Genomic DNA, 26750 nt, shown 5'->3' on the forward strand with positions numbered 1-26750 from the left:
GGATTTTCTTATCAAGATAAATATTTTTCATTATCTATGTATGTTCATATTGCAAATATCGAACACTTTTATACTCGTTCAAGAAATATTCATTCGTAGAAGTACTATATCTGAGGATTATCGAAAGGTTATCATAAGTTTAATAAACGTACTCTTTTAGAAATATTTTTCAAATGTTTTACTGTTCCTTTAATCGTAATCACAAGTCCAAAGTATTTCCGTAAATACTCATATAACGTAGCTCACCGACGATGGAAACAAGAATGCTTTGAATAGGATTGTTTCAAAGTTGCAATTGATTAACTACGATTTCTTCGTCCCATCAAATATAAATATATTAATAAAATAATTGTATAAAAATACTTTACATGTACAATTGATAATTTCAAGTACAAAAAGGGCAAGAAATTTCTAACATCACACGTTACAGAATAATGAACTTAACAATATCATTTTATACAGAAGTATGAGCAGTATTCAATTGTATAACTAATTGTATAGATGTACAATTGGTTGTATCATTAACAATTTCAAGTAGGAGAAGTTAAAAGGTTTCTCACATTATAAATTATAGAAATATGAACATATAAAATATACTTATAAAATAAAAGTTTGCGTACGTACAATTGGAGAGCCAAATTTCTCATTTTATTTCGTAAACTGATATGTAAAAAAATATACTTGCATTGATAATTGACGTTCGTTGAGCAATTTTAAAATATCACGTTCAACTTCCGAAAATATCGTTTCGGAAAAATGTATCAGCTTAAATATATACTTAATTTACAATATAACAGCGCGTTTCTTCTCGTCTATTAATCTTTAGTGATGGAATTATTAAGGTTATTGAAAAAAATTATTCTATCGTAACGTAATTCGACCACGAAAGATTAATTTACAATTTAGACATTCAAATGTCTAAAATTCTTATCATTATTGAATATGAGAAATAGAAATAACGAATAAGTTAAAATTGATTCCAGAATAATTCTAAATTGTATTATGTTATTACGAACGAGTAGATATCGCCGACATTATTCTCGTTTAAAAAAAAGAAAATCTGGTATTTACAAATTAGAGATATTACCAGACCATTAATTAAACGAGATTAATTAAACCGTTAATTAAATCAGTTTAATAAAAACAATGTCTTTGGCTTAGTCAGAATTATACACATTTTTCAAGAATTCATAACTACCATATAAATGTATTTGTTTTTTAGAAACCGTATCAACCAATTTTATATCTCTATAAAAATTACCCTGTATTGAGCAGAAAGTATTTACAAAACTAGAGAAATAGTATAAATACATTCTTCGATTACCTTTCATATAACGTTCTATACAGCTAAATAGCGATCGTTTATCGCTTACGATACGAAACAAAATCGAAACAACAAGTTCGAAGATCACTTTGAACTTAATCGGTTTATCGTACAGACATGATCTTCCACTTAAGAAAAAAATACGCGGCACATCGCGTTAGTATAAGTATTATTATAAGCGCCACAATGTCATTCCAAAACTGATTACCTTCCATCGCAATATCAGAAAGGAATTTTGCTGGATATCTGTAATGGCAGTACAAATTTTCGTTACTTTTGCAGAATAACACTGGTCTATCAAATCCATAAATTGCACCGATATATCTGTAAATTCACAAAGAAAATTAATTAAACATTATGGAATAAATTAATATTTTTATAGAAAAGTTAATTTTTTCCAATTATTTCATAAAAAAAACTTTTATGTTAAAAGATTTTAATAAAATATTAATATACAATAATGCAAAAGTAATGTTTTAGACAATTGGAACAAGGCTGCATTAACTTTTGTTATCTTTAAAATTTGTGACATACTAAAAATTTAAAAAAAGGAATATTACCCTTCCAAACCATATCGCAAGAAACTTATATATGTACCCCACTTAAGGTAATTTGGTATATCACGTAATGTAACACCAAACCCAGCGAACATCATCAATGGCACGGTCAAAGTTGGTCCCACAAATGTTCCATTCTAAGATTTTAAGGAGATATGTTAAATATCTTCTAATTATGAAATGTTGTTGGTACTATGAATGGCAAATTCATATTGTGAATTATATGACTATGAATATAACTATGAATATAATAGATAGAAAAAAGATAAAATATTGTTTTACAGCACTTTATACTTTGGGTATATTACATATTTTTGTATATTATTTTCTATAAATACATAAAAATCGGCAATTTAATTATAATTATTATGATATACTTACAATTACATTGCACACTGCCCCAATCATGAGACCAGCTCCCTGTGATATTAGAACCACTAACAAGCTAATCGCGAAAAACATGAAAAATCGTGACATTTCTAATGGTTGAGACGTAAACAAATACGTTATCACCGTAAAAAGTAGACAACATATTATCGAAATCGGTAATTCGATGACAGTAATGGCCGTATAAAATGCTTTTAAACTGTACCATCTGTTGAAATGTTCTTTTAATAGAATGCTCATTTGCATAGGAACTGAAAAAATATCAAAACCCTATCAAAAATCATATTTAAAAATTATCAAAAATTATAACAACTAATCGCTAAATTATGGATAGTTTTACGTACAAGTAACTATGGTAAGCATCATTGTGGTCATCAAATGATGTATAAGAATGGAAAACAAAAGATTATAATTATCTAACACTCTGGCACCGTCGATTCCAGCTTCAATGAAGACCATACCAAGCATTAAACCAACGGCTATATTGACTATGATTCGTAAATATGTTAATGTCTGTAATAGAAAGATATCAATTTATTCGAAGAATAGTATTTATTCATCTATGACATTTCATTCAGTATAAGCTTATGAAAAATCATTCATCATAAAGAGAGAGATTATATGACTACATAATGAAATATTAATTACTACTACTTGTAGATTACTAAGGATAATCAGAAATAAACATTACATCCTAACAAATTATATTAATTAATGCATAATTAATAATTGTTTAAATTGATAATTTTGTAGATTTTGCACTTTTATAATACTTACAGTATCTCTTTTAGACTTTATAAAACCTCTTTCAATCAGAATTTTAATCTGATGTATTAAAGAAGTCGCATGAAGACTACTTTTTCCATCTAAATTCCCATGCTTCTTAATCGGATGCAACGCTACAAAATGAAGAAATGAATGTCATTAAAAAAATCATTCTCAGTTTTGATTTAATTTATATATAATCTTATTAAAATAATGCAAATTTAACTCATAATAGATATACCTCTCAAATTATTTGCAGTTACAAGAGTATCAGCATTTTGGAACCATTGCGTACTCTTGCCATTCTCTGAGCCCGATATTAACATCGCTATTTTGTCATCTCCATATTCACCGCAAGCCAACTCAATTACTAAAACAAAAAGCAATAAATGAAGTATATTGGGCAAAATATCTAATTTTTGGAAAATGAAGCATTTTCATTTAGCGCGAGGAAATTTAAACAATTTTCAAAAAACACCCAAAACGCAATATTTTGTATCAGAAAATTAAACACTATATCTGATTAAATAAATAAAAAAATTATTTGCATAAAAAAAATGCAAATGTGTGTGTGTGACAGAAACTTACAGTCTAGTCAATTGCGACAGTACGAATATACATGATATTAGGTTGTCCGAAAAGTGTCTTTTACAAATACGTCTTTTACAACGATGCATCTTTATACAAACATGAAACCTAATCTGTCGAACGTTGTGATCTTTATTTTGATAGAACAAAATGGATCATACGTAATTCGATAAAATAATATAAAACGGAAAATGTTGTGCGTCCATTATTTCCTTATAAAACAAAAGAAACTTTTCGGACGATCTAATATAAATTCTAATAAAACGTAACAAGAATTGTTGGTCTATGTGAGACCATACTGGAAACCAGTGTGCCGCTTTGTAACTGCCTATCTATATTAGTCTTCCATAAATATCTTAAACGAACGTTTCGACAATCTGAACATTTGTTATTTTTGGTCCGACTGATTTACAATCTCGCTATATCTCTCTATCCAACTATACGTCGTTCATACCGTAATCAGCTGGATTGTAGTATACAGGACATGGCAGTTTAACGTTTTCCAAATAGGAAACCAACTGGGTGGTTGCACCATGAAATAAACATTCTCCATTCGCCAGTACATAAACCTGCGATCATAAATACAAAAATAAAAATGAAGTCGACAGCCAGGCATACAAAACATAAAAGTCTACATCTTGAATGAAACATAAGAGATACGATCAAAATGCAGACATTCAAACTATGATTCAACACAGGCAACGAATAAATTGTACAAAAAAAAACCTACGGCAAAAAGTACCTCGTACCAGATCAAACAACTGAAAGAGCGAGGCGCTAGGTTGATGTATCGTGCAGACGATCGTCCTTCCTTGCCGTGCGAGCAATTTCAACAAATTTACCACATGCATACATGATGAACTGTCCAGACCCCTGAAACATTCACCATACTATATGGCTACTGTTATCTCTATATATTATCATTAGATTGCATATGTTTATGCAATTATATAAGTGAAACTTAAACAGAGATTTGATTTAACTCATTAAGGACCAAATAACAATTTATCATAATGCTGTAAATATTTGAATTGCTTGTAGAAGCGTTATAGTATATTATTATTATAAACAGAATTTGATAATGTAAGGTAATTTTGAAATTTTTCAAATGACAAGTTGCTGTAAGTGTTTGTTTTGAATATTTTATATATTTTTGCATATTACATGCATTCAGTACATTCGCATATTCAAATTTCCTATAAATATATACTTACGTAGTCGGTTCATCGAGAAACATAACAGTCGGATTATTAACCAACTCCAAAGCGATGGATAGCCTCTTTTTTTGCCCGCCACTTAATTTTTCCGTTAGAGTATTCATATGCTCATATAGACCCAAGGTATTCAGGATGTCTTTAATCTAAAATATAATATATTATTTAAATACATAACTTTTATTGCATGACTTTATGAAGATGTATTCATAACATTATAGTAAAAATTCATTAACTCATATTATATGTATGCTTACAAGAAAACTTCTTAGATACTATAGATATAAAAACAGTTAAAGTTTAAAAAGCCAGGACTCGATATAAAAATCACCCATTTTTTCCAAATAAGTATACTACTATAATTTGAATGAATAATCGATCGAATGTATACTAGAAGCTTCTTGTTATATTTCCATAACGAAATTTGCCAATGATACAAATATTTAAGAAATTTTAGTAATTGACCTCCAGCATAAGCATCTACATACGTACTATCGTTTCCTTCTCGTATCTAGGGGTGCTAGTGGGCAGCTTGAGGTCAGCTGCGACAGTCATATTCTCAGCGACTGTCAACAGAGCTTCTAAACGGTCATCTTGCGTGATGTATGTGCTACATCTATGGCAATCACATGGAACATAACAAAACAGCGGTCAATGATAAGAATACATAATACGAGCATAGAATTTAATTACAAGCCACATCGTTTAAATTCATTACCTACTGTCTATTCCCGACTTCCATGTGTGACAAATATCTGATTAGTGACAAATGTACAAAATACTTCTGAATGATTATGAATCTTCTATTTGTAAATATAACGGAAATATAAGAGAACATAATAAAAATAACAAAAAGTAATGACAATTTATTTTATGAAATATTAGGGAATAGTAAACAAATTTTAAATAGTTAAAAACTAATTTAAAAAGATAGGCTTCTAGATATATAAAAGGATTTAAAAGTAAGAAGAAAGTGAGAATAATTTCAAAAGAATTATTATAACGAAAAACGTAATCTCAATTTATATACGTATACATTTTTTGCATTATTATAGTTACTATATACCAGACGAGTTTTAAACGAATTCATTAATTACCATAATGGTATTTATGATAATCTAGTCTTCGGTCACGTAGAGTGTTGTATTAGCATATTCATGATTTCGGACGACACAATGCTTACTTTCGAAAAGAATTCAAGTGTCGGACATGACCGTTGATGTAGATGTTTCCATCCATACCAGTCGTCCTGAATCCCGACAGGATATCCAGCAAGGTCGACTTCCCTGCTCCGGATGGGCCCATTAAGGCGATTAAATGTTTCGCTGGAAGTCTTCCATTGATTCCGTGTAATATCTCCTTTTGGCCTGCAATATGCCTCATTGTAAAAATAGAGTACACTAGCTGTGCATGAATTAGTGTGATTAAAGTGATCACATATGTATGGATATAGATATATTGTGAATATAGGATACGATCGTTTGTTATTAATATTAAGAGATGCTGTTGTTTATAAGAGTCAAGAAATATATTTTCTTGAACTATATTTTTATTAAATTTTTTAATATTTATAATATTACAATACTAATTCTATAAAATATGATTATGAACAGTTGACATTAAGCAATTATTTGCAAAAGTTATTTTTCCAATTTCGAAAAATCGATCTAATTTACATTTTCTGAAAATTTTTATTGTATTCTTTTAAGGATTTTTACAGGCTTTGTAAATTTTTAAGAATCTCAACTATCTGTGCACAAATTTTGCAGATTTAGAATTAATATTCCGGACTTTAAGGACTTCCTTATGAATCAAGACAAAATCCCGATTAATTAATGCAATACTACTATATTTGTTATTAACTATAAACAACGAGTTACATATTTGCATACTGTACAAATAAAAAGATCTGTCAGCGTACTGATTTCCATGTGTATCTCTATAAAGATGAATGTGACAAAGTTCACATACGCGTAGTTTTTCTCTAGTTGTTAAATATGCATGTTACTTGGCATGTGCAACCCTATATCATTAAACGTTGAATGTCTTGCTGATTATTCAATAAAAACAAGTAATAAGGTCATAGTATTATCATCAAAATAGAGATTGGGAAAGACCTAAGAGGAGGTAAGATGATCGACTATTGACAGAAATGTGAGATATCAATTTACTGTTAGAATTAGAGGATGATTATCTTACTAGATGGTGGCCAGTGGCTCGATCATTGCGTGTTTATATGTAAGAACTAGAAATAGGAGTGTGAAGATAATACCGGGAATTCACCAGAAAACTAAGTTATATCTCCACTGAAGCAAAGAGGAACCTTTTGCCATTTTACGCTGCTGCATGTTCCAAAATATTTACAACAAGCAATGCTTATAGATATATTTTATCCATATTAAAACAACATTACTGAGGAGCCTTCGGGTCTTACTTTGATTTAAAGGTTATTTGTTGCTAACAACACGTATACATTGAATACACTTATACGTTTATTTTGTTGCTACGAAACAGGCAACAAGCGGCGACTTTCTCAAGAAACATGCAACAGCAATAAAAACTTTCTTGGTGTTGCTTCAGTGGAAACAGGGCTTAAGCTATGCTATGTTATGGAAACCTTCAATAATTACCAGAATTTCGGGACCCAGGTTCTGCAATTATGGAGAAGCAAAAATGATTCTATTCCAGAAAACTGAGATCTTAGACGTGCCGAACGTAGAAAAGGACAACACGAGTGAAAAGAAAAAAGGGACTGAGAGTGTGAAGTGTTCGGTAACGTATAAAAACTTTCTTACCGTTGATTGTTGATCAAGGAAGCTTCTACCAATATGTTTGTTACATTTTTCTGATTAAAATGACATCAAACACGATACAATTTGGAGCATATTTACTTATTTAATAAATGATAACCATATTAATACGTAAATATAATTTATGTGTTTGGTCTCGTTTTAATCAGAAAAACGTCATAAATATGTTAGTAAAAGTTTGATTTTAAAAAAGTCAAAAATAAAACAGTTTCACTTCTGAATTAGTACCTACATACATCGCCTGAGCGATATATGACATTGGATCATATTACACTACAAGACAGGGCCGGCGCAAAGCAGGTTCAGCGCGTTCGTCGAAACATGGCCCCGCGTTTTGAGAGGTCCCGCGGTCTACGAAAATTACCCAATTAAAAAACACCGATTTTGATTAACTTTTTACAGAATGATGATACCATTAACAGATGCAAGACATTTTTTTAGTAGCAATGATTCAGTTTAATGGAATGACGAAAATCATCAAAGTTCAGTGTAACTCCATAAAGTCCTCATATCCTGGAAACTACTTTAGATAAAAAATCTAGGCGCTTTCAGAGAAATGTACTTTTTAGAGAAATTAAATTACATCAATAGTTTTTTGCAAAAGTCATACATGATTACAGATTTTGCACTTTCATTGAATCTTTTGTCCCTTGAAAGCGAATTATGGATGCGAAAAAAATTACTTGGATTTGTTTAAAAATTTTTCCAAATTTTTGGGATTTTCCCAATTTTTGGAAGTCTGTCGACGAGTCGCAGCTCCTACGAACTTGCATAGAAATTGGGCATAGTAACGCCTGACGTTTATTAATGGTTGTGCGTCAGTTGCCGTCTTGCGATTCATATGTTTTAAACAAAATCGCATCAGGCTATTGCATTGTTACGGTCTTCGATGCTGAGCATTAGTCAATCTCACGACGCGTAGCAAGGATTATGATCGTTACGTTTTGGTACATTTAAGACGACGAATATTTTCAAAGTTACATTGTGGTATAAACTGTGACATATACATTTTCAAAACGTTTGATTTTTGGTAAGTACTTTTTTTCAATTATTTCCCCTCTTTTAAGTTAAAATCAACCCTAAGTGAAATCGCGTCGCAGAAAAAACGTATGGCAGTCATACAAATGAAATCCAATACACATAACTAGTTGAGAATTTGTATTCGTTATTATTAAATTAATTTCGCCCCAAATGTTAAAATTTCGATAAAGTGAGCAAAAACGGAGAAATGTTTCAATTATATACAAATTAATGAAATATATAGTTCATTCTATCTTGCAGTAAATGTTTTTTGGCACACGATTTTATTCACTTTTGTAACAGACAAAATTTTATACACGGAAATATGTTTTTTTAAGAACCGCTATGGCTAGCAGGGATAGAGATCGTGGACGGAAATACTTAAGTGGGGCTGAAAAACTGAAACGGAAGAAGCAGCGAGACGATTATATTAAACAGCAAACAAACAACATCTTGAGGTATGTAATTGAAGCTACTAGTCATTCAAGACAGCCAAACGAAGGTAAAAAACATACGGCAATGAATTAGATCCCTTTGGAAGAGGAAAATCAAGAGTTGAATACACCTGTGAAGAAAAATAAAGAAGACATCAACGAAACTAAATTGGACGAAAATGAAAACAATAGGAAAACGAGCGATTGTGAAACTCATCAAGAAAAGAATATTGAAAATGTGGAAATTGAAGCACAAAAAGAAAAAAACAGAAATTTCGATGCAATAAGAAGAGCAAAATATTATTCCATTTATATAGCCATGGAGAGCAATATTATCGGCTGTTCTTCGTTATGTCAATATAACAGATGAGGAGGTTGAAATCAAGGAACATTTTATCAAATTTGAAATAGTTCACGACACAACAGGAAAAGGACTATCTGAAACTATCATGCTCATTCTGGATCAGTTGGGAATAAAAATATCCGACTGTCGCAGACAAGGATATGATAACGGTGCCGATATGAGGGGAATATATCAAGAAGTAAATCCTAAAGCGTTTTACGTACCATGCGGTAGTCACAACTTGAATTTGTTATTGGGAGATATAGCAAAATCATCAACCAAGCGCTACATTTTTTTGGTGTTCTACAAAAGATTTACACGATATTTGCAGCATCGACATCGCGTTGGAATGTTCTAAAAAGACACGTTAAAAAAGTTACACCTAAACTATTATCAGAAACTAGGTGGGAATGTCGTTTTGATAGTGTAAAGGCTATTCGATTTCATGTTCGCCCGAACAATAAATTGACAATTGAGATTTTGTCTATAGTGCGCAAGATAAATGAATTTGAATTTATTTCCAGTCTTATCACTTGATACGAAATATTATTAAAAATTAACATCGTCAGCAAAATATTGCAAAATCAAAAGATGCAAATCGAGTTGGCCACAAAGCATCTGAAAGGTCTTAACGTATTCTTTGAGGAATACAGAAATGAAAGATTTAGTAAAGCAAATGAAGTTGCAAAGGAAATGGACATAACACCAGATTTCAAATTATCATACAGGGTCAAAAAGCAAAAAATATTCGATTATGAAGGACAGGATGAATCATCGACGATCAGCGACAAAGAATCCTTCCGTGTATATTACTTTTTAAAAATAATAAATACGCGCTAGTATCCTTTAAAAGTAGATTCGAATTATATACAGATCACCAAAATATTTCTGATTTTCTATACATGAATGAGATTGGAAATTTAGATAATGAATACTTATTAAAGTGTTGTCAAGACCTTTATTTATATTTGGAAGGAGATTTCGACGGAACTGAAATATTTGAAGAAATTAAGTAGTTCCGGTCAATAACACAAACCAATTATTCGGCTTTAGATTCGATGAATTATATCGTAAAGAACCATCTCTCGGAAGCATACCCAAATTTATTAATCGCATTACAAATTATGTTAACGACGCCGTGGTTTCCGTGGTAACCGTGGTTTCAGCAGAACGTAGTTTCTCGCAATTGAAACTAATAAAACATTATCTGCGATCATCGATAAACCAAGAGAGATTTTCATCTCTGGCTATTCTATCAATAGAAAATGAAGTAACAAATTCAATCGATTTTGATGATGTTATCAAAGATTTGGCGCCGAAAAAAGCAAGAAAAATTATTTAATATTATTATTGGATTGTATTATTATTTAATATTCATCTTATAAAAAATATATAATATGTAACAGCATTTGTAAACAAAATTGTAAAATTTAAGTGTAGGATTTGAATGTGTATTCAGGCCCCGCAAAATTTTTGAACCGGCCCGGCAAAAGGTCACGCCGGCCCTGCTACTCGACCGCGGTGAGCCATCGAAGCTTCACGGTGCGTCAAGAGGAACCTCCCCCCGTGGTGGAGATGACGATCATGCAATTAGAGAACAAGAAGTTTATGTCTGCGGTTATCGAAGGTTTCTTCTACTACGATTAACAATATTTTTCGAAACATATACATATGTGAAATCGTTTCCACCACAGCTAAACTAAACTGTACTATTAGCTGTGCTATTAGTTTAGCTTTTGGTGGGAACATATATACATATCGGTACATATATACATATGTTGAAACAAATATTTTTAAACATAACATATCATAGCATAATTAAACTTAGCTTTCCAATGAATCTCCGGCTTTAAAGGAACTAAAACAATCTGTGTATCCTCTTAATACTTCAATTTATGATTTCACTATATTCCACCAATCAAGAATACATGACGTCAAGGAAGTGATATAGATAAATCAAAAAAGGAACAAGGAAATATCGAAACACTGATGCTATTCTAACCTTTCTTACAACCCAGTGACACGGTATACTTGATGTTCTCGAACATAATATCGACGGTATCCACCTCGTTGCTTCTCATGAAACATCTTCCATCCTCAACATGTACATTTTCTACCTTTTTCTCTGTCTGCTTAGGCATAGTGTAAACCTTCGTGTCGACTGCATTCATCTCCTGGCCATTGCTCATCTCGTGCATCAGTACTTCCATCGTCGAGTATTTTGAGCGAGCTAATTGCTCGCCGATTAGTTGAACATAGACAAGCAAACACCATAAAACTGCAGTCAGAAAAATGAGATATGATCAGTACAGAAAGGAACATAAACAAACAGAAAGATACAATATTTATCATCAATTATTTCTACATCTAGCGTTCCGATTAAAAAATTTGAAATTTACCGCCATCTTAATATTATGATAACCGATGACAACATTTGTACTTAATATACATTTCTGCGCAAAATTGTTAGAATATATTGTATTTTTAATACAGTTTTGGTATTTAATATAATATATATCATGAACTTAAAATATTATAGTATATTATAGTTTATATTTTATAGCACAAATTTTATAAATTTTAATATACTGCTACCTTATTTCCCCTGTCAAATAAAATATCTAATTAAATAGTATTCCTTTGCATGCTTTAATAATTACATAGTTAACCTTTATATACCGACTTTGAAAAATAAGCAAGTATCAATGTTCGACGTGTATTTTTCTTTTTTCTTTTATGTATGTTTACCAATTACTTCAAAATGATGGCTGGACCAATCGGGATAATTCTTTGTGCATCTTATAGGGTATGTTATAGGGTATGCAGTATGGGATTCAGCTATCGGAATCAAACATTTTGCATGTTCTAGAGATTGTCCAAAGAATTTGTTGTTCCAATGTACCAATGTTCCAATATTCTAATCTACCAATTTCATTTACGGGTATTCAGTGATTGCTCTGCACTTATTGGACTGACATCAAGATGATTCCAAAACAGCAGCCTGGGCGAATGTTTTGAAATTGCGTTGATAAATTTTATTGATATATTCCGTTGCAATATATTTAGTATGCTGTTTAATAAGTAAATGGATAACGTAATCGTTGTTGCATATATATCTAAATCAAATATAAATAAAATAGAAATTACTTCATACTTTTAGCGGTTTTTGAGATCGGTAATATTTTTTAAAAACAATTTTTTTATTTCAGTTTACAGTTAAACAAATGTTATAACTGTATTAGAACTAGACTTTTGACCAGGACTCTATACATACATACATACGTATATGCATATATACATGTATATATTCGTTTATTTACTTACGTATTTCTGTAATTATTTATAACTTCTATTTTTTTATTTTTACAACACATATTCAGAGTTCAGAAATTTTTCGACAAATGTAACAAAAACTAAGTAGTTTGCTAATTGACATGAAAGTTATGCTCAAAACTAATTGATCGCCATAGTTTTAATTAGGAACGAAAACATGTCTATATATCTAACTAAGATGTATACAATATTCTAATAACCTTCAAGTTACGTGGTATGACTCAATCCATGGAGTCTTTTATTCATTCCAGGAAATGTCTATTACACACATCTTGCTGCTCTGAATTTAAAGGTGTAATATTTTAACATAAGAATTCCCTCCTACTTGGAATTAATTAACTGTATCCCCAGTACCTTCTACTTCCTCATCCCCTCTCTGGTCCTTGTACACACCCATATTCTGCCCATATTCTTTTCTTACCATATTTTTTTTTATCATATTTTTTCTATGTAAACTGCAGAAGCGATATTTTTTGTAAAGACAAATTTAAATTGTAAAAGATTTTAATTAAATATTATTGTACAAGACACAAAGTGAGGGTATAAAAAATGATGATTGAAACTCAAATGAATAATTATCATGAAAACAAGTTATCTTATACAATAATATTATATGACTTATGAAATAATCATACAAGTGCCATCCAAATATATTATCTCTGCTATTTCTTAAACAATGTGTAAATCAACACGCAACAGGCACAGATATCATGAGATTTTGGGTCACAGTTAAGATAGTTTGGATTAAACATCTGAATTCCAAGATTATAATTCATATTATGGATCTGCCCTCTGTAGCTCTCGATCTATGGAAAAAAGCTGAATAATACCCTAAGAATATCAAAGACCCTTATAATGATTAAAGCACCAAACAATTGTCTTACAATTAATCGAATCGTCACTTTATCTAAAATGATGAGCGTCATAGGAAAATATCGATTCCGAAACGAACTATAGTACAATACAAAATTATATTAACTGTTTGATTAACACTAGGTTTACGGGCGTTTCTTATATACCTATCTCTACGAGCACCCGTCAAATTGACGGATAAACGAAAATACGCTTTTTCTTTAAAAAATCGATTTATTCAAATTAAGTCTTAATTGAACAATATTGAGCTCCACGTTTAAATAAATTGTTAATAAGTAAAAAGTCTTTTTTTAAAAATTATCACGGAAATGATAACAATAATATTAACGATATAGGGTAATCATATTTATTGAGCACATTTTTTACAAATATACCGAATTCTGTTTGTGCATTTTCCGCATATGATCTTTTTGCAATATATACAACAATTATTGCTTCTTATTGCCACTTGGCAACTTTTTCACACTTCTGACGTTAAAGGTGACAGAAATGAAGCGTCTGATCTTTGGCAAAATATAAACTCCTTTCTGGATATTTTCGATCCTTACACTCTTACATAATATCCACGCGTTTATCGCTGCCAAATCTAAAATATTGAAAAAAACTTGAAGGGGCCATCGGAAACTCCCTGCTTTCACACTATATTTGCGTGCCATCTGGTCAATGACGTCCACACCAAACTTTGTTTTATTACAAAAAGCAATGGTTTCTGGAACACGTTTATAATTGTCTTCTACTTGTATACCTGAATGTTTGGTGCTTAGAAGGAGGACTTTTACGTTAGGTTTACTTTTATACACAGTAAGCGTGCAGTTTTCTGATTTATATAAATTTGTGGAAAACAATGTCATCTTGTCCTTTTTTCCTTTGAGCATCGAGTTGGATATTTCCCCATATAAGGGAAACCATTCAAAATATATTTTGTTCGGACGTCAACTGCTAACCAAAACTTAATGCCAAATTTATGAGGCTTATTCGGTATATATTGCGTAAGCCTGCATCGGGCTTTCGTTGGAAATAATTGTTCATCTATTGAGATATTTTCATATGGCTTGTAACAAGCCTGGCTATTACTTGTAAATCTGTTCCGTATTTCGGATATCAGCGCAAATTTATCTGTTTGTAATCTTTAGGAGGCTTTCAATGATCTCGCTTCATATGCGCCCCGGGCATATAGAACTCCTAGAAAATTACGCAACTCAGCAACTGTGATTGTCCAGTCTTTTTTCAAAACTTGTTGCGCCTCGGTTTCAGTGCAATATTTTATGTGTTCCATTATGTGTCTGTCAATTATCAATTCGAAAGCACTAGTTACACAACCCGACATAATATTTCTCTTAGCATAGCCAGTAGGCCCTGCGATTCCTTGAATATCATACGAACGGGCGTCCTACCCCTAGATCCGCTTGCTTCAGTTTTATGCACTGTGTCCCGTCAATTGCAATTTCAATTTCACCTATTACATTTTGGGATGTGCTTGGAATGCTCGTCCTTTCATCCTCAGAGTCAGAACTAGAAAGAATACGCATCTTTTTCTTGTTACGACACACTTTCAAAAAGTGTTCCTCTTCACTATCCAAAGATCCTTCTATCTCTCCACTTTCAATGTATTTAGAACTTTCACTGTCAGCTTCGCTTTGGCCTAATTCATACTGATCTTCTTTGGAGGTATCCTCAGAACAATCCTCATTGATGTTGACAATTTTGTTCATTATCTTACTATATCTCTTAGATTTACTCGTGATTGCTAGAAAAGGGGGATTGATGAATATAAGAAAATACTGTGCCCAAATTCAATTATCCTATTGTAAATACTTACAATAAGCGGGGACAATAATGGGAAATGTCTACAATAACTGAAACTTTTGCACTCTGTCTTTGAAAAACGGATTGTTTATGAAATCAGCTAGCCCCTCAATTTGACGAGTTTCGTAGAGATAGGTATACTACATACAGATTTCAAAAATAAGAAAGCCTAGGAAAAAATAATTATGCGTATAAATTCTTTAGATGAAATAATTAATTTACGATGCAAAATGGTTAAAATTAATCATTTCATTTCGAAGTTTAAAATCCATCAAATTGACGGGTCCCGTAAACCTAGTGTTAAATGAATTCAATGATTTATTATAGATATAAGGTACATAATTTGCATCTAACATGGGTCGCCTGATTCTAAGAACTTCCCAAAGAGAGAAACATCCTTTCTTTAATGAAACTAACATTAAAATATAACTAAATTAGTGGATATTTATATGTATATGTATGTTATTATAATAGTTGCACAAAAAAGTTTGTATTTTGATATCATGCAGAAATAATACTCTTTAACTTGTCTTCACTAAAAAATTTTACTACTTAACTCACCTCTCGAAACCTGTTATATGCTTTCAAACACGATAATCAACTGCATTTGATAACAAATTTCTAATTGAATCTCAAGTGTAAACATACTTGTTTTTAGCTTCGAAAGAGATATACTGCTGCCGATTAATTTCATTAATTGCATTTCTTCGTAGGAATATTCAATAGAAATAGAGAATGAAATAATAAAACAAACGTATTGTAATAATTTAAAAAATTAACATTTTTTAATATATGAAATATGCAATAGTTTCTTATTATTTTGGATATACAGCTCTGTTTCTGAAAACGTGACTTTAAATTGAAGAATGTAACTTCCAGTTTATATAAACATATAAGTTATATATACATATGTTATATATACATACATAAATTATTTAAACGTCAAATAGCAGGTCTTCAAATAAAAAAGATATTTATATGCTTGTACATACAATTTGGTCTAAAACACAAGGACCAATAATAGACAACTACTTCCGGAAGCCACAGGGAGTTACCACGAATATCTACTTGAATTTATTATTCTCACGATAAAAGACATAACCGGTTTTTATCACACAAGTATTTAATATTTATCATCGAAAGAATGACGTTTTTTGCATACATTACCACTCATTTTGCTTATAATTAATTCCATTTCCAAAAATAAAATTATAAAAATATTATAAAGATATTAAAAATTGTAAAAGAGCAATTTCAGTATGCATGGATCATGATAGTGCTCATCGATCAGTCAGCATTTTAAATAATATTAATAAGGCGGCGAACATATATGCAAATTCATATTCTTATAAAGATAAGTAAAGAAATGGAATTTATGTAGAAAAGTTTAGATACCAAATATTATAGCAAGTACTATTAAACAAGTACTTTGGAAATTTTATATATTTCTGCATATTAGACGCATTCTATATATTTTTTCATCTTCAAATATTGCCTAAATGCATAAAAATCCGCAGTCCATTAACTACTCTGCCTAAACACAAATTGATTTTTGTTACGAGTATAGGTTAAATCGCGCGGAACACTTGCGCTAGTGAAGTTTGACATGATTTAACGAAAACTAAACGGAAAGTCGACGTTGATCCCAGATTAGATTAGATTAATCGTTCTATAACTACAAAGTGATTCAGAAATTAGTGATAAAACTTAGTGTTCTAATACTGTCTCTAAGAATAAAGTAAATGATATAAACATGAATTATTATTGCAAATACTTCAGCATTCAGTTTTAGCTGATTCACTCAATTCTGTTCGAATGTACAAGAAATTCAGGCATTTGCATTGCATCACATAGTCGTGATTAACACATACAGACAAAGATTCTGTCACAACCATATGTTTTAATTTCCGCGAATTATTTAATTACATTAGCAACAGTGTATCATGGTTACTTTACAATTATAAGCAACACCTCGTCGATACAATATCATTTCATGTACAATAAGTCTATAGTATCGTAAGTAAAGGAAATAGTTTTGAAGGAATAGACACTTTTCTTGAAAAAAAAGAGAAGTTTATTAAAAATAATAGAAGTTTAAATTCCAATAATGACCATTACAAGTTCGATACGTGAACTTCGATTAGTCATTAAATTTATTGCAGAAAATAAGCACATTGATTAAAACAATTTATTCGTCTCTTTATATCGGTTGTATATCTTTTTAATCTTGGTTTTATCTCTTTATTAATTATTTTCAAATTGATTTATTTTTGATAATAGTATTTGTCTGATAATAGTATTAATAATAGTATTATGTCTGATAATAGTATTTCAAACTGTCCATAAACAATCATTACTTACATACATATAAATTTTATACAAAATATATACATGATGAACAAGAAAGCAATTCATATGCACGTATACATATGACATCGTTAAGAAGGAATCGACGACATTGAAACGTTTGATCGTTAAGCAAACTTCCTCAAAGAGAACAAAGTGGTTTATCTCTTCTGGCGATAACTCTAATCTTGTTTATAGTATTAACAACAATCATTGTTTCAGAAGTTAAAGCTGAACTCTGGTAACGTCTACTTATCTGTTTTACTTGGAGCTCTAATGATTTTAAAAGCTAACCAATCAGAATATAAAATTACCTAACCTATATCGTTAGTAATTGATAATTGAAAACAAGAAAAAAAAGGTTTAACGAAGGTTATCTTAGGATTATAAATTTTCCTACAATTACAACGTAGATACTTTTTACTATAAGTGTAACATATTAAAAATGTAACAATAAAAGTAATAAATTAACTCTTTCTGCACAGAAAGTTTATCATTTGTATGCAAACGATGCATTTCCGAGACAATAGCCATAAATTATAATGATTGGTCGAAGTACATCGCAAATCTAATCGCACAAAATGAATCAACAATGAAAGTCCAATGGAGAGATCGTTAAAGATCCAAACCGGCCGTTGTTTACGTGGAATGGCATAAATTCAAGTTCACATTTATTATTCCTGAGACGATAACAATATACAGCGATCTATCTTGCATATTGATTTCTTTGTCAATCAGTTTCCTTGACAACCTGTGTACACGTTTCGAATCTTCTTAGAAATTGCTCTTAGTTAATATCAGTAATCAACGATGATGTAAATTGCAAACAAGTCACTCTATTTACACACGTATCGATATACGTCATAAAGAGTCATATATAAAGCTATAAAACTCTAACCTCTAAATGTAAAACTTTATAGATAGTCGTATATTAACACTATATTTATAAAAAGTTACAATTATGCAATTTTTAATATATTTTTCTTTTTTCGATTATGGCTATTTCTAATTGTAATTACATTACATCGAACAATAACCTATAAAAAAATATAATCATATATTTACAAATTTAAAATGTATATAAAACATTTAAAAGTAACGTAAAGAAATAAATTTGTATGAACGTTTTCGTTATACAATTTGAATTGGCATCCCAGTTTCCCTTCTTATATCGACCGCGAATTTATTCGAGAATTTATCGACCGCGCTGTGAAATGATCATTATTTATGATTGCTTTCTACAAAGATTTACACAATGTTATATTTATTACATGTATTGTACTTTCGTTGGGGTTATCAAAACGTTAAGGAAGACTCTGAAACTAATTCAGAAATTCCATCAGTCATCATCTTGTTTCTGTTTTAGTATTAATAGCGCAAAGTACGGTGGTAATCAATATACCTATCTTTGTGCTAACTTTCTTTGTAATTGCAAAACAACATTGCAATATTTATTAAAGCATTATATTGATTATTTACATGACTCCTGCGACAAAATTTTGTGCAAACTTAATAGAAAAGATAATGATTGTAGAGCAAAGATCAGTTCAATGTAAGAAAACAAAAGTTGCCTCTTCGCGTTCCTCGAAAGAAAGAAAGATGACTAACATAGAATATCTTCTACAAACATATGTGTATAATCATGCGATGAGTAAGTTTGATAGTATTACTTCGGACTTTGTACGCGGATGTCAAATTTGCCGACAAATCGTATAATTAATCATGTAACTTTGGATAATTCAGATTTTAAATAGAAATAAACACATTAGATATTTTAATTTTACATACGTTACGTTAAAGAGTTATAATTAAATCTAACAAGAATTTATGAACTTGTTAACACCTCCACATATATAAGTATACATATATGGCATGAACAATCAGGGCTCTTGTGCAATAATTTACTAACTATTAATATTAATAAATTAAGAAGTTACAATTAGTTCTTTTATAAACTTCGTAATTTTTTTGCGAAGTAAAATGACTAGATAATATATAAATTTACTTGTAAAATTTAATTTCATTATTCAATTAATTAATATTATGCAAAAACATTTATTGGCAGTTTGGAATAAACATCTTGTAACTTCTAGGTATCTTTTACGTTTTCAGAATGGTTTCAAATTTCACCAATATAATTACATATAACGTTCATCTCAGTACAGTATTAAAATTCAAAATATTTTATATCGTATATATTAAACAATACATATACAGTGTATGTATATGAATATATATAAAAATGTTCTATATATGTTCAAAAGCATTTTTGCGTCACTGTGCATACTTTTATCTTCCATTTATCTCTGACCCTTTTTTTTAACTTATTATATAAAGTGTATTATAAGAAGGCTTATTTATTTACATATGCCCTATATTATAAGAAAAATTATCATAGAAATCTAAAACGAAGGGCGGACAACAAACAAACCGCGATCTCCCTCATTTTAGATCATGAATCAAGGTTTATTAAAGAATGTACAATTTAGAAATAAATGAATGTTCATGTTGCTATCAATCAGTTTAGGATCAACGATGTTAACTATAATTGTTTCAGAAACAACCTTTGAAGTTTCCATTAATTATTCATTGAGAAATTGATTAATTGGCAACCAGTGATATCGTATTATGTAAGCATAAACAGGTACGTGTAATCTTTCTCACCGATCGATAAAAAAACTGTAATTGATATTGAAAAAATATACATTAATCATGTATTTATGTAAAGTATAAATTATATATTTTAAAAGATAAGCATTCTCTTTCTCTTTAGTCACATGATGGAACGATATCGAAAGTTAAAGATAACGTGATATAAAGATTGGAATTTCAAGTTTAGAAATACTTCAAACCTAATCCAGACTAAAAAAACAGCTTCAAATATCTTTTTATGGATACTCAAATTTATTATATAAAAAAGAGCAACGAAACCGGCAATAGAGAAATTTAATTTCAAATGATTCATTTGAAATTCGTATTTCAGTGGAAATAAAATTCTAAAATATTTTATATAACACATACAATACATAATAATGTATAATGTTATCATCAATGTGTAAGTTAGTTATAAGTCAGATATAAATCAGTGTTTTTGGCTACGAAATATGCTTCTTAACTTAAAGTTTTATCTATGCAAGATATCTATACTAACAAAATTGGCCTTAGTGAATGTTTCTCTTTTAGAGAAGTTTCAGTCATCCTGTTTTCAAGGACACTAGATACATAATTACCAAAATGCTACCATAACTCACAAAAGATGTTCTTTCACTTTTTTTTTTTGTAGCTTAAATACATATACAATTTATGTAACCAAATTGTTTAATAGAAAATTTCTTTAGAAGATACTCACGCTTATAAATCTTTAATGATATTGTAAATTATACCGAACTACTAATATTTTATTCCTTCGAATAAATATCTCTCTGTTAACTTTATCAAGCAAGGAAATAAACTTCATACTTCATACTTCCATTATTTTATCTCTGCAACATATTCTTGTAGGAAACGTCATCGACACGATAAAGCTTGACAATTACGAAAAATATATGATTTTCCAGAATTCATTTAGATTGTATGCCACTTATAAATGCTTCTTCACTGATAATACCGAACGATTAATAACATCGTAACAGCATGCGTGCACTACGCACAAAGTTCAATCGGTCATTTTACGCAAATTGCTATGGCATATAAATATCAATACATATTCTTTAATTAATTTCGACTTTGACACGTGATTCAACAATCACCTGACTTGTTTGAAATGTTTTTAAAAAGAGTGCGGATTTTTATGCATTTGTGTAGGAATGTTATATTATAAGTTTATAGAAAACAGTATGATAAATACAATATCGTTGCACTCACACGAAATCGAATATAATACCGCGTATCGCGTACTTCTCACTAATTCTACGACACAACACAACGAATTTCACACGACCACGATAAATTCAACTCAGACAGCATTTTCCATGCTCATTTTTCCCTTAACATACCTTGGTAACGCTCACAACACTCCTTGACAACATTAACATATCTTGACAACGTTTATAAACAATTACCCCTCACGCCACGTCCTTCCCTGGCGTCACACCATCCCACATTTGTAATAAATTTAAAAGTTTAAAAATCCGCAAATTGTATATACAAATAAGTATACAAAAATATATAAAATATTGAAAGCAAAGTACTTTCATAATCGTTAATGGATGAAAGAAATTTCTATGCAGGTTCCATTTCTTTAATTTTATTCTCAAAAATATGAAATTGCATAAAAATACGAAATCTACTTAGAAGAAATCGACTCGAATGAAGTTACATTGTAACTTAAAGATTTGCTATTCTTTGGTACTTCCCACAGTTAAAGAAGAAACATCCAAATTCAGTAATAAGTTAACAACCACAAAAACCCCGCTAGTTACTCAATTAGTTGACACGACGGATCAGATCCGCAGGCTAAAAAGACATTACCCCTTAGATTTAAGCACTAGATTCAACTAGAATGAAACACACGATAAACACTTATTAAACACGACATAGTACCACGCCATAAAAAAATTTACTTATAATTCTCAATGAGAATTGATTGTAAAATTCATCCAAATAAAAAAAAAATTCTTTGATACCTATTTCTTTATTCTCCTAAACATCAGGATAATGAAGAAAGGTTAACGTAGAAAAATTTCATTTAAGATTTATTTCTCAAGTTACGAAACAATTCTATTTTTCGTTAAAATTGATGTTTAGAATCACATTTTATTAATATCGCCTATATCTTTTAACATCCTGTAGATAAAAAGTGAGGTTAACTTCATTTCAAAAAGTTACTAGAATAAAAATGTAAATTAATTTACAAAGAAGTTTAGCCAATTATTTTAAAAAATAAACAATATTAAATATAATAAGAAGTGTTGCGTTATTGTAATCTATATATATTAATGGATTCTTTGATATCTCTTAGGCCGGGTAAGATTTCAACTTAGGTTTAATTTAGAAACGATACCCAAACAAATGTGTAGAACATAATTCAGGATATTACCATACTCAATCTCTAAAGGGGCGAATTTAAATTTGAACATGAATAATATAACTGTCCTTGTTAAGTTGCAACATTTCTTTTTGACACAGTTGTCCTTTAAAAATCCGTAGAAGTATTTTAACGATTTTTTTTTAATTTTTCCCTCAAAGGGATAAAAGAGAAAAGAGATTTTTCACTCGATAGAGTATGCTTCCCCGGCGGTCCCTTAATGGAGGGCTTTTTAAAAGCCAATTCATACGTTCATAAACATTAAGCTAAGAAACTCAAAAATGTTAAATATAATAAGAAAGCAGGCTTTAAAGAAACAGGAGGGAGAAGACCAACTAGGAAAAGAAGAATAATCCTTTCTAAAATATGCAAATTTCAATTTTTTGCCGTCGTCGCTAGATTTAATGCAAATAAATTAACTTCGTACGAAGTTACATGTTAAATGTCGATACTTAATACATATATCAATAAAGAAAATGTTTATTCTCGATGAAAATACATATATTACATTCTATTAAATAGATCGTCGTGTAATTGAAAATTTATATAATTTATTTACGTTAAATTTGGCGCCAGCTGTAAAAGATTTAAATTCATATACATATTTAAGAAAGAATTATTTTCCATTTTTAAGTGCCTTCAGTCCCTTTTCGTTTCCTTTAGAAGTCGGTTTTATTTTTTTTTTTTTTTCAATTTTAAGGAACACCAGATTTGATTTGAATACTTACATTGATTTTGATTGTAATACTGTATTTGACTTGATTTTCAATTTGGATTTTTTTTCTATTTCTTTAATAAATATTATATTTCAAATTTTACTTTATTTTTTGCATGAATACGTTTTGGTTTATTGAAGCTATACATACAATATGTCCGTTTTATTTGGCAACATGTAAATATTTCGAGAACTATGGACGATACAAAAAAATATTTAAAACAAATGTTCGCTTTCGAGAGGAACATATCATGCTAATATTTATTTTACATTGCAACGGTCTTGAAAAGCGAAGGCCACGGTTATGTTTAAGATGGGAATTATATTTTTTTATTCCATATTCTTGCATTCAATGTATGTATACTCTTATATTTTATGGACTACGTAAATTAAGGAATTTTTAAATTTCAAGTAAGTATAAGTATACTAGTATAAGAAAAGTTTCTATGACGACAAAAATGAATATGTCGACCACTGCACGCGCTGGATGCAGTTCCGTCGTTCGAAATCTGAGATCGAAACGATTTCGTGCAATTTCTAACTTCCTCGAAAGGTGCGAAGAAGTAGGACAAAACCGACAAGTCAGGAAGAGTTTGACTCACTTTGCCTTCTACGAGCCTCTGATGAATAGCTTGTTTCGCTTTGAACAGTATTTAACTATATCAATATTTCTGCATATTTCTAGCAATTTAATATAGCTATAAAAACAATTTTCTTAACTGATGAAAAATACTGAATTAATTTCGTAAATAAATAGTTTTTAAATTTACTAACTTGTATAATAGCTTCTTTTCTTACAATAAACAAGAATATGTATGTACTTATGAGGAAGAGAAAGAACTATCAAATTGAGTACCTACTATTATATAAGATTTTGCAGTGAAAGTTCCGAATCTCAACTCATGATATACAATCGTCTTTGCCTTCAAATAAATCAAATAAGTATTTTCTTATATCTCTTATCCTATCTAATAAATATTTATAAACATTTTCTATAACAAAATACAATATTGAAGAATATAAATGATATGAATAACATACATGTATAGTAAGAATAAAACGTCAAATGAATCAAATATATCCTTATATATATAATAAATATTTAAAAATGTTCCCTTTACTTTCCACATAATTGTCAATTTTTCTCACTTCTTCCATTAATCAAACAAGATACAAAAAGTATATACATAATAAAGACAAAACTCCAAATGAGCCAAATATTTCCTGATATTTCACTTTCCAAATAAATTTCAATCACACCTTCTCCTCACACTACTCGTAATTAAATGAAGTATAAAAAAGTTGAAGATCTTAGAAAAAGATCTCTTTTAGTAAATATGTTTTCAAACAAATTTTACGTAATGAATCGTGAGTCATATAGACAACAGCATATTTCTAAAAAAAAAATGTTCATATTACTTTTCTAATTAACACGTTGGCACTGGCACTATGAATTATATATTGTACTTTGCCCTGGGTGCTGCAATGGAAATACACTACTATCAACATACCATACATACATTGATAGATAAATAACATTTAATTTTTACAAAATATTACATTTAACCCTCTTATAATACGGTATTCTGAAATATACATGATTGTTCTATACAAACATATATACGGTACGTTATGCAGCACAGTATACTATGATACTACATTATACGAAAGTTGACTGTATATTGTATTTGCGCACTTTTTCTCTGACAATATTATCTAAGCCATTCATACCGTTGAACATATTTTAGTCCATGCTACTTATCATTTTATTGTAAAAAGTTTAGTAAAACGTGAAACACAACCATCATGGCCATCAACGTGTTATTAACTTTTTCAAATTTCAGTAATATGCAAATAACACTAACTTTATGTAACGCACACTCCTATAAAAGTTTCTGATCAGATCAATTTTTCATTTTATATCTTTAACACGCTATTTTAATAATTTTAAGTAATAATTTACAATTATATAACAGTGTTTATGTATTATACTGTTTTCTTTTACTTATCATACTCTTTTACCAATATTATTTTAATGTTACTTATATATTTACCTTTATAATATTATACTTTTATACTTATAGTATACTTTTATAATATTATTACTTTTTACTTGTATTTATAACTCACTTTTTATCTAAACTTGTAATAGGCGAAAGTCTAACATAAGAATGATAATAACAAATAATAACAATACCGATATTATTTCAAATTCATCTAGATTTCACTTTAAGAATACAAAGTTGAAAATTTATCTGGAAATTTTTGTACGCCACAAGATTATTAATTTGTAGATCATGTATGATATCGACTTAAATATGGCACGTGAAATATAAAAATTCCAAAATTATAAAAAGTATTTCATAATAATTCATATTTCACAATGTAAATACAGGTATTGTATGAACATTGCTTGTTAATATACAGTATTGTAGAAAATAGAAATCAGATACATAACAACCATGTTAACTGTGATAATCGATTAAATAGGAAAAACAATGTAAGACATGCTTTATCAGGTTCAAATCATATATTGTCATCTTATAAGAAATGCTTTACAAAAATGATAATAAAATAAAGATATGCACTTACAGGAATGAGAGTATGAAAGATACACGAATTTCTTGCTTGTCAGCTTTCACTGAGTAACTTTAGTGCACCAGTTTCATTTCACGTGTAATTTGGTGGTCAGGTTGAAACACGTGCGTTTAAGAAGACGGGTATAACACAAACTTATGACTATAAGAACCGAAACAAATGTGTCAGAGACAAAACCATTATAGAACATTCGTTACAACAGCGTAGAGCACATACATGAAAATGCAAGCGCTTACTGCTTGCTTACTGCTTACTACCGCCGAATGCCGCTGATCGACTCTCATGTTCTCCCTTTACTGCCTTCCCCTATCATGTTTTTATTCCCCTCTACATATTCGCCCGCCGATCAGGAGTCTATCACGCCCCCTCTCTTTTTCTATTTCACGCAACGATTCTCAAGTAGGTACTTTATGTTCGTTTACTCAATACTTGTTTTTTACCAGCGCTTTGTTTTATAGAAAACGAAGATAAATATTCGCGTTTTAATTAATTATTGATTATTTAGTATAAATTATTTATTCACTTTATTAAAAATTTTTAATAGCCAAATTTTTGTATTATTTATTTATTAATTAAAAGTAAATTTATATATATATGAAATAAAATATATA

At 29.9% G+C, this 26750-nt stretch overlaps 1 protein-coding gene and 1 long non-coding RNA gene across 8 annotated transcripts; one reads left to right on the forward strand and one right to left on the reverse strand.

Annotated features, from left to right (window-relative positions):
* Nucleotides 1–163: 163 nt before the first annotated feature.
* LOC138184588 (ATP-binding cassette subfamily G member 4) lies at nt 164–26447 on the reverse strand. Of its 5 annotated transcripts, XM_069122719.1 has the most exons (14): nt 26356–26447; nt 26134–26280; nt 11445–11720; nt 6019–6202; nt 5328–5451; nt 4836–4981; nt 4371–4494; nt 4076–4190; nt 3275–3403; nt 3046–3167; nt 2613–2781; nt 2263–2519; nt 1885–2018; nt 164–1648 (listed from the first exon to the last, which is right to left on the reverse strand). In XM_069122719.1, exons 3-14 carry the CDS (start codon nt 11650–11652, stop codon nt 1429–1431), a joined length of 1932 nt encoding a protein of 643 aa, XP_068978820.1. In that variant the 5' UTR covers nt 11653–11720; nt 26134–26280; nt 26356–26447; the 3' UTR covers nt 164–1428. The 5 variants fall into 5 exon arrangements, with proteins under 5 accessions (XP_068978820.1, XP_068978812.1, XP_068978828.1 ...); XM_069122711.1 differs by having other exon boundaries at nt 26134–26426; XM_069122727.1 differs by lacking the exon at nt 11445–11720 and having other exon boundaries at nt 26134–26426.
* On the forward strand, nt 6880–9990 carry LOC138184658 (uncharacterized). 3 transcript variants are annotated; one of them, XR_011174370.1, is made up of 3 exons: nt 6880–6962; nt 7038–8675; nt 9004–9990. It is a non-coding gene; the product is annotated as an uncharacterized LOC138184658 (long non-coding RNA). The 3 variants fall into 3 exon arrangements; XR_011174373.1 differs by having other exon boundaries at nt 7484–8675; XR_011174371.1 differs by lacking the exon at nt 6880–6962 and having other exon boundaries at nt 7188–7607; nt 7930–8675.
* Nucleotides 26448–26750: the final 303 nt, after the last annotated feature.

The sequence above is a fragment of the Bombus flavifrons genome, chromosome 1 (assembly GCF_040668555.2).
Source record: "Bombus flavifrons isolate JBK064 chromosome 1, iyBomFlav1_principal, whole genome shotgun sequence".
NCBI lineage: Eukaryota > Metazoa > Arthropoda > Insecta > Hymenoptera > Apidae > Bombus > Bombus flavifrons.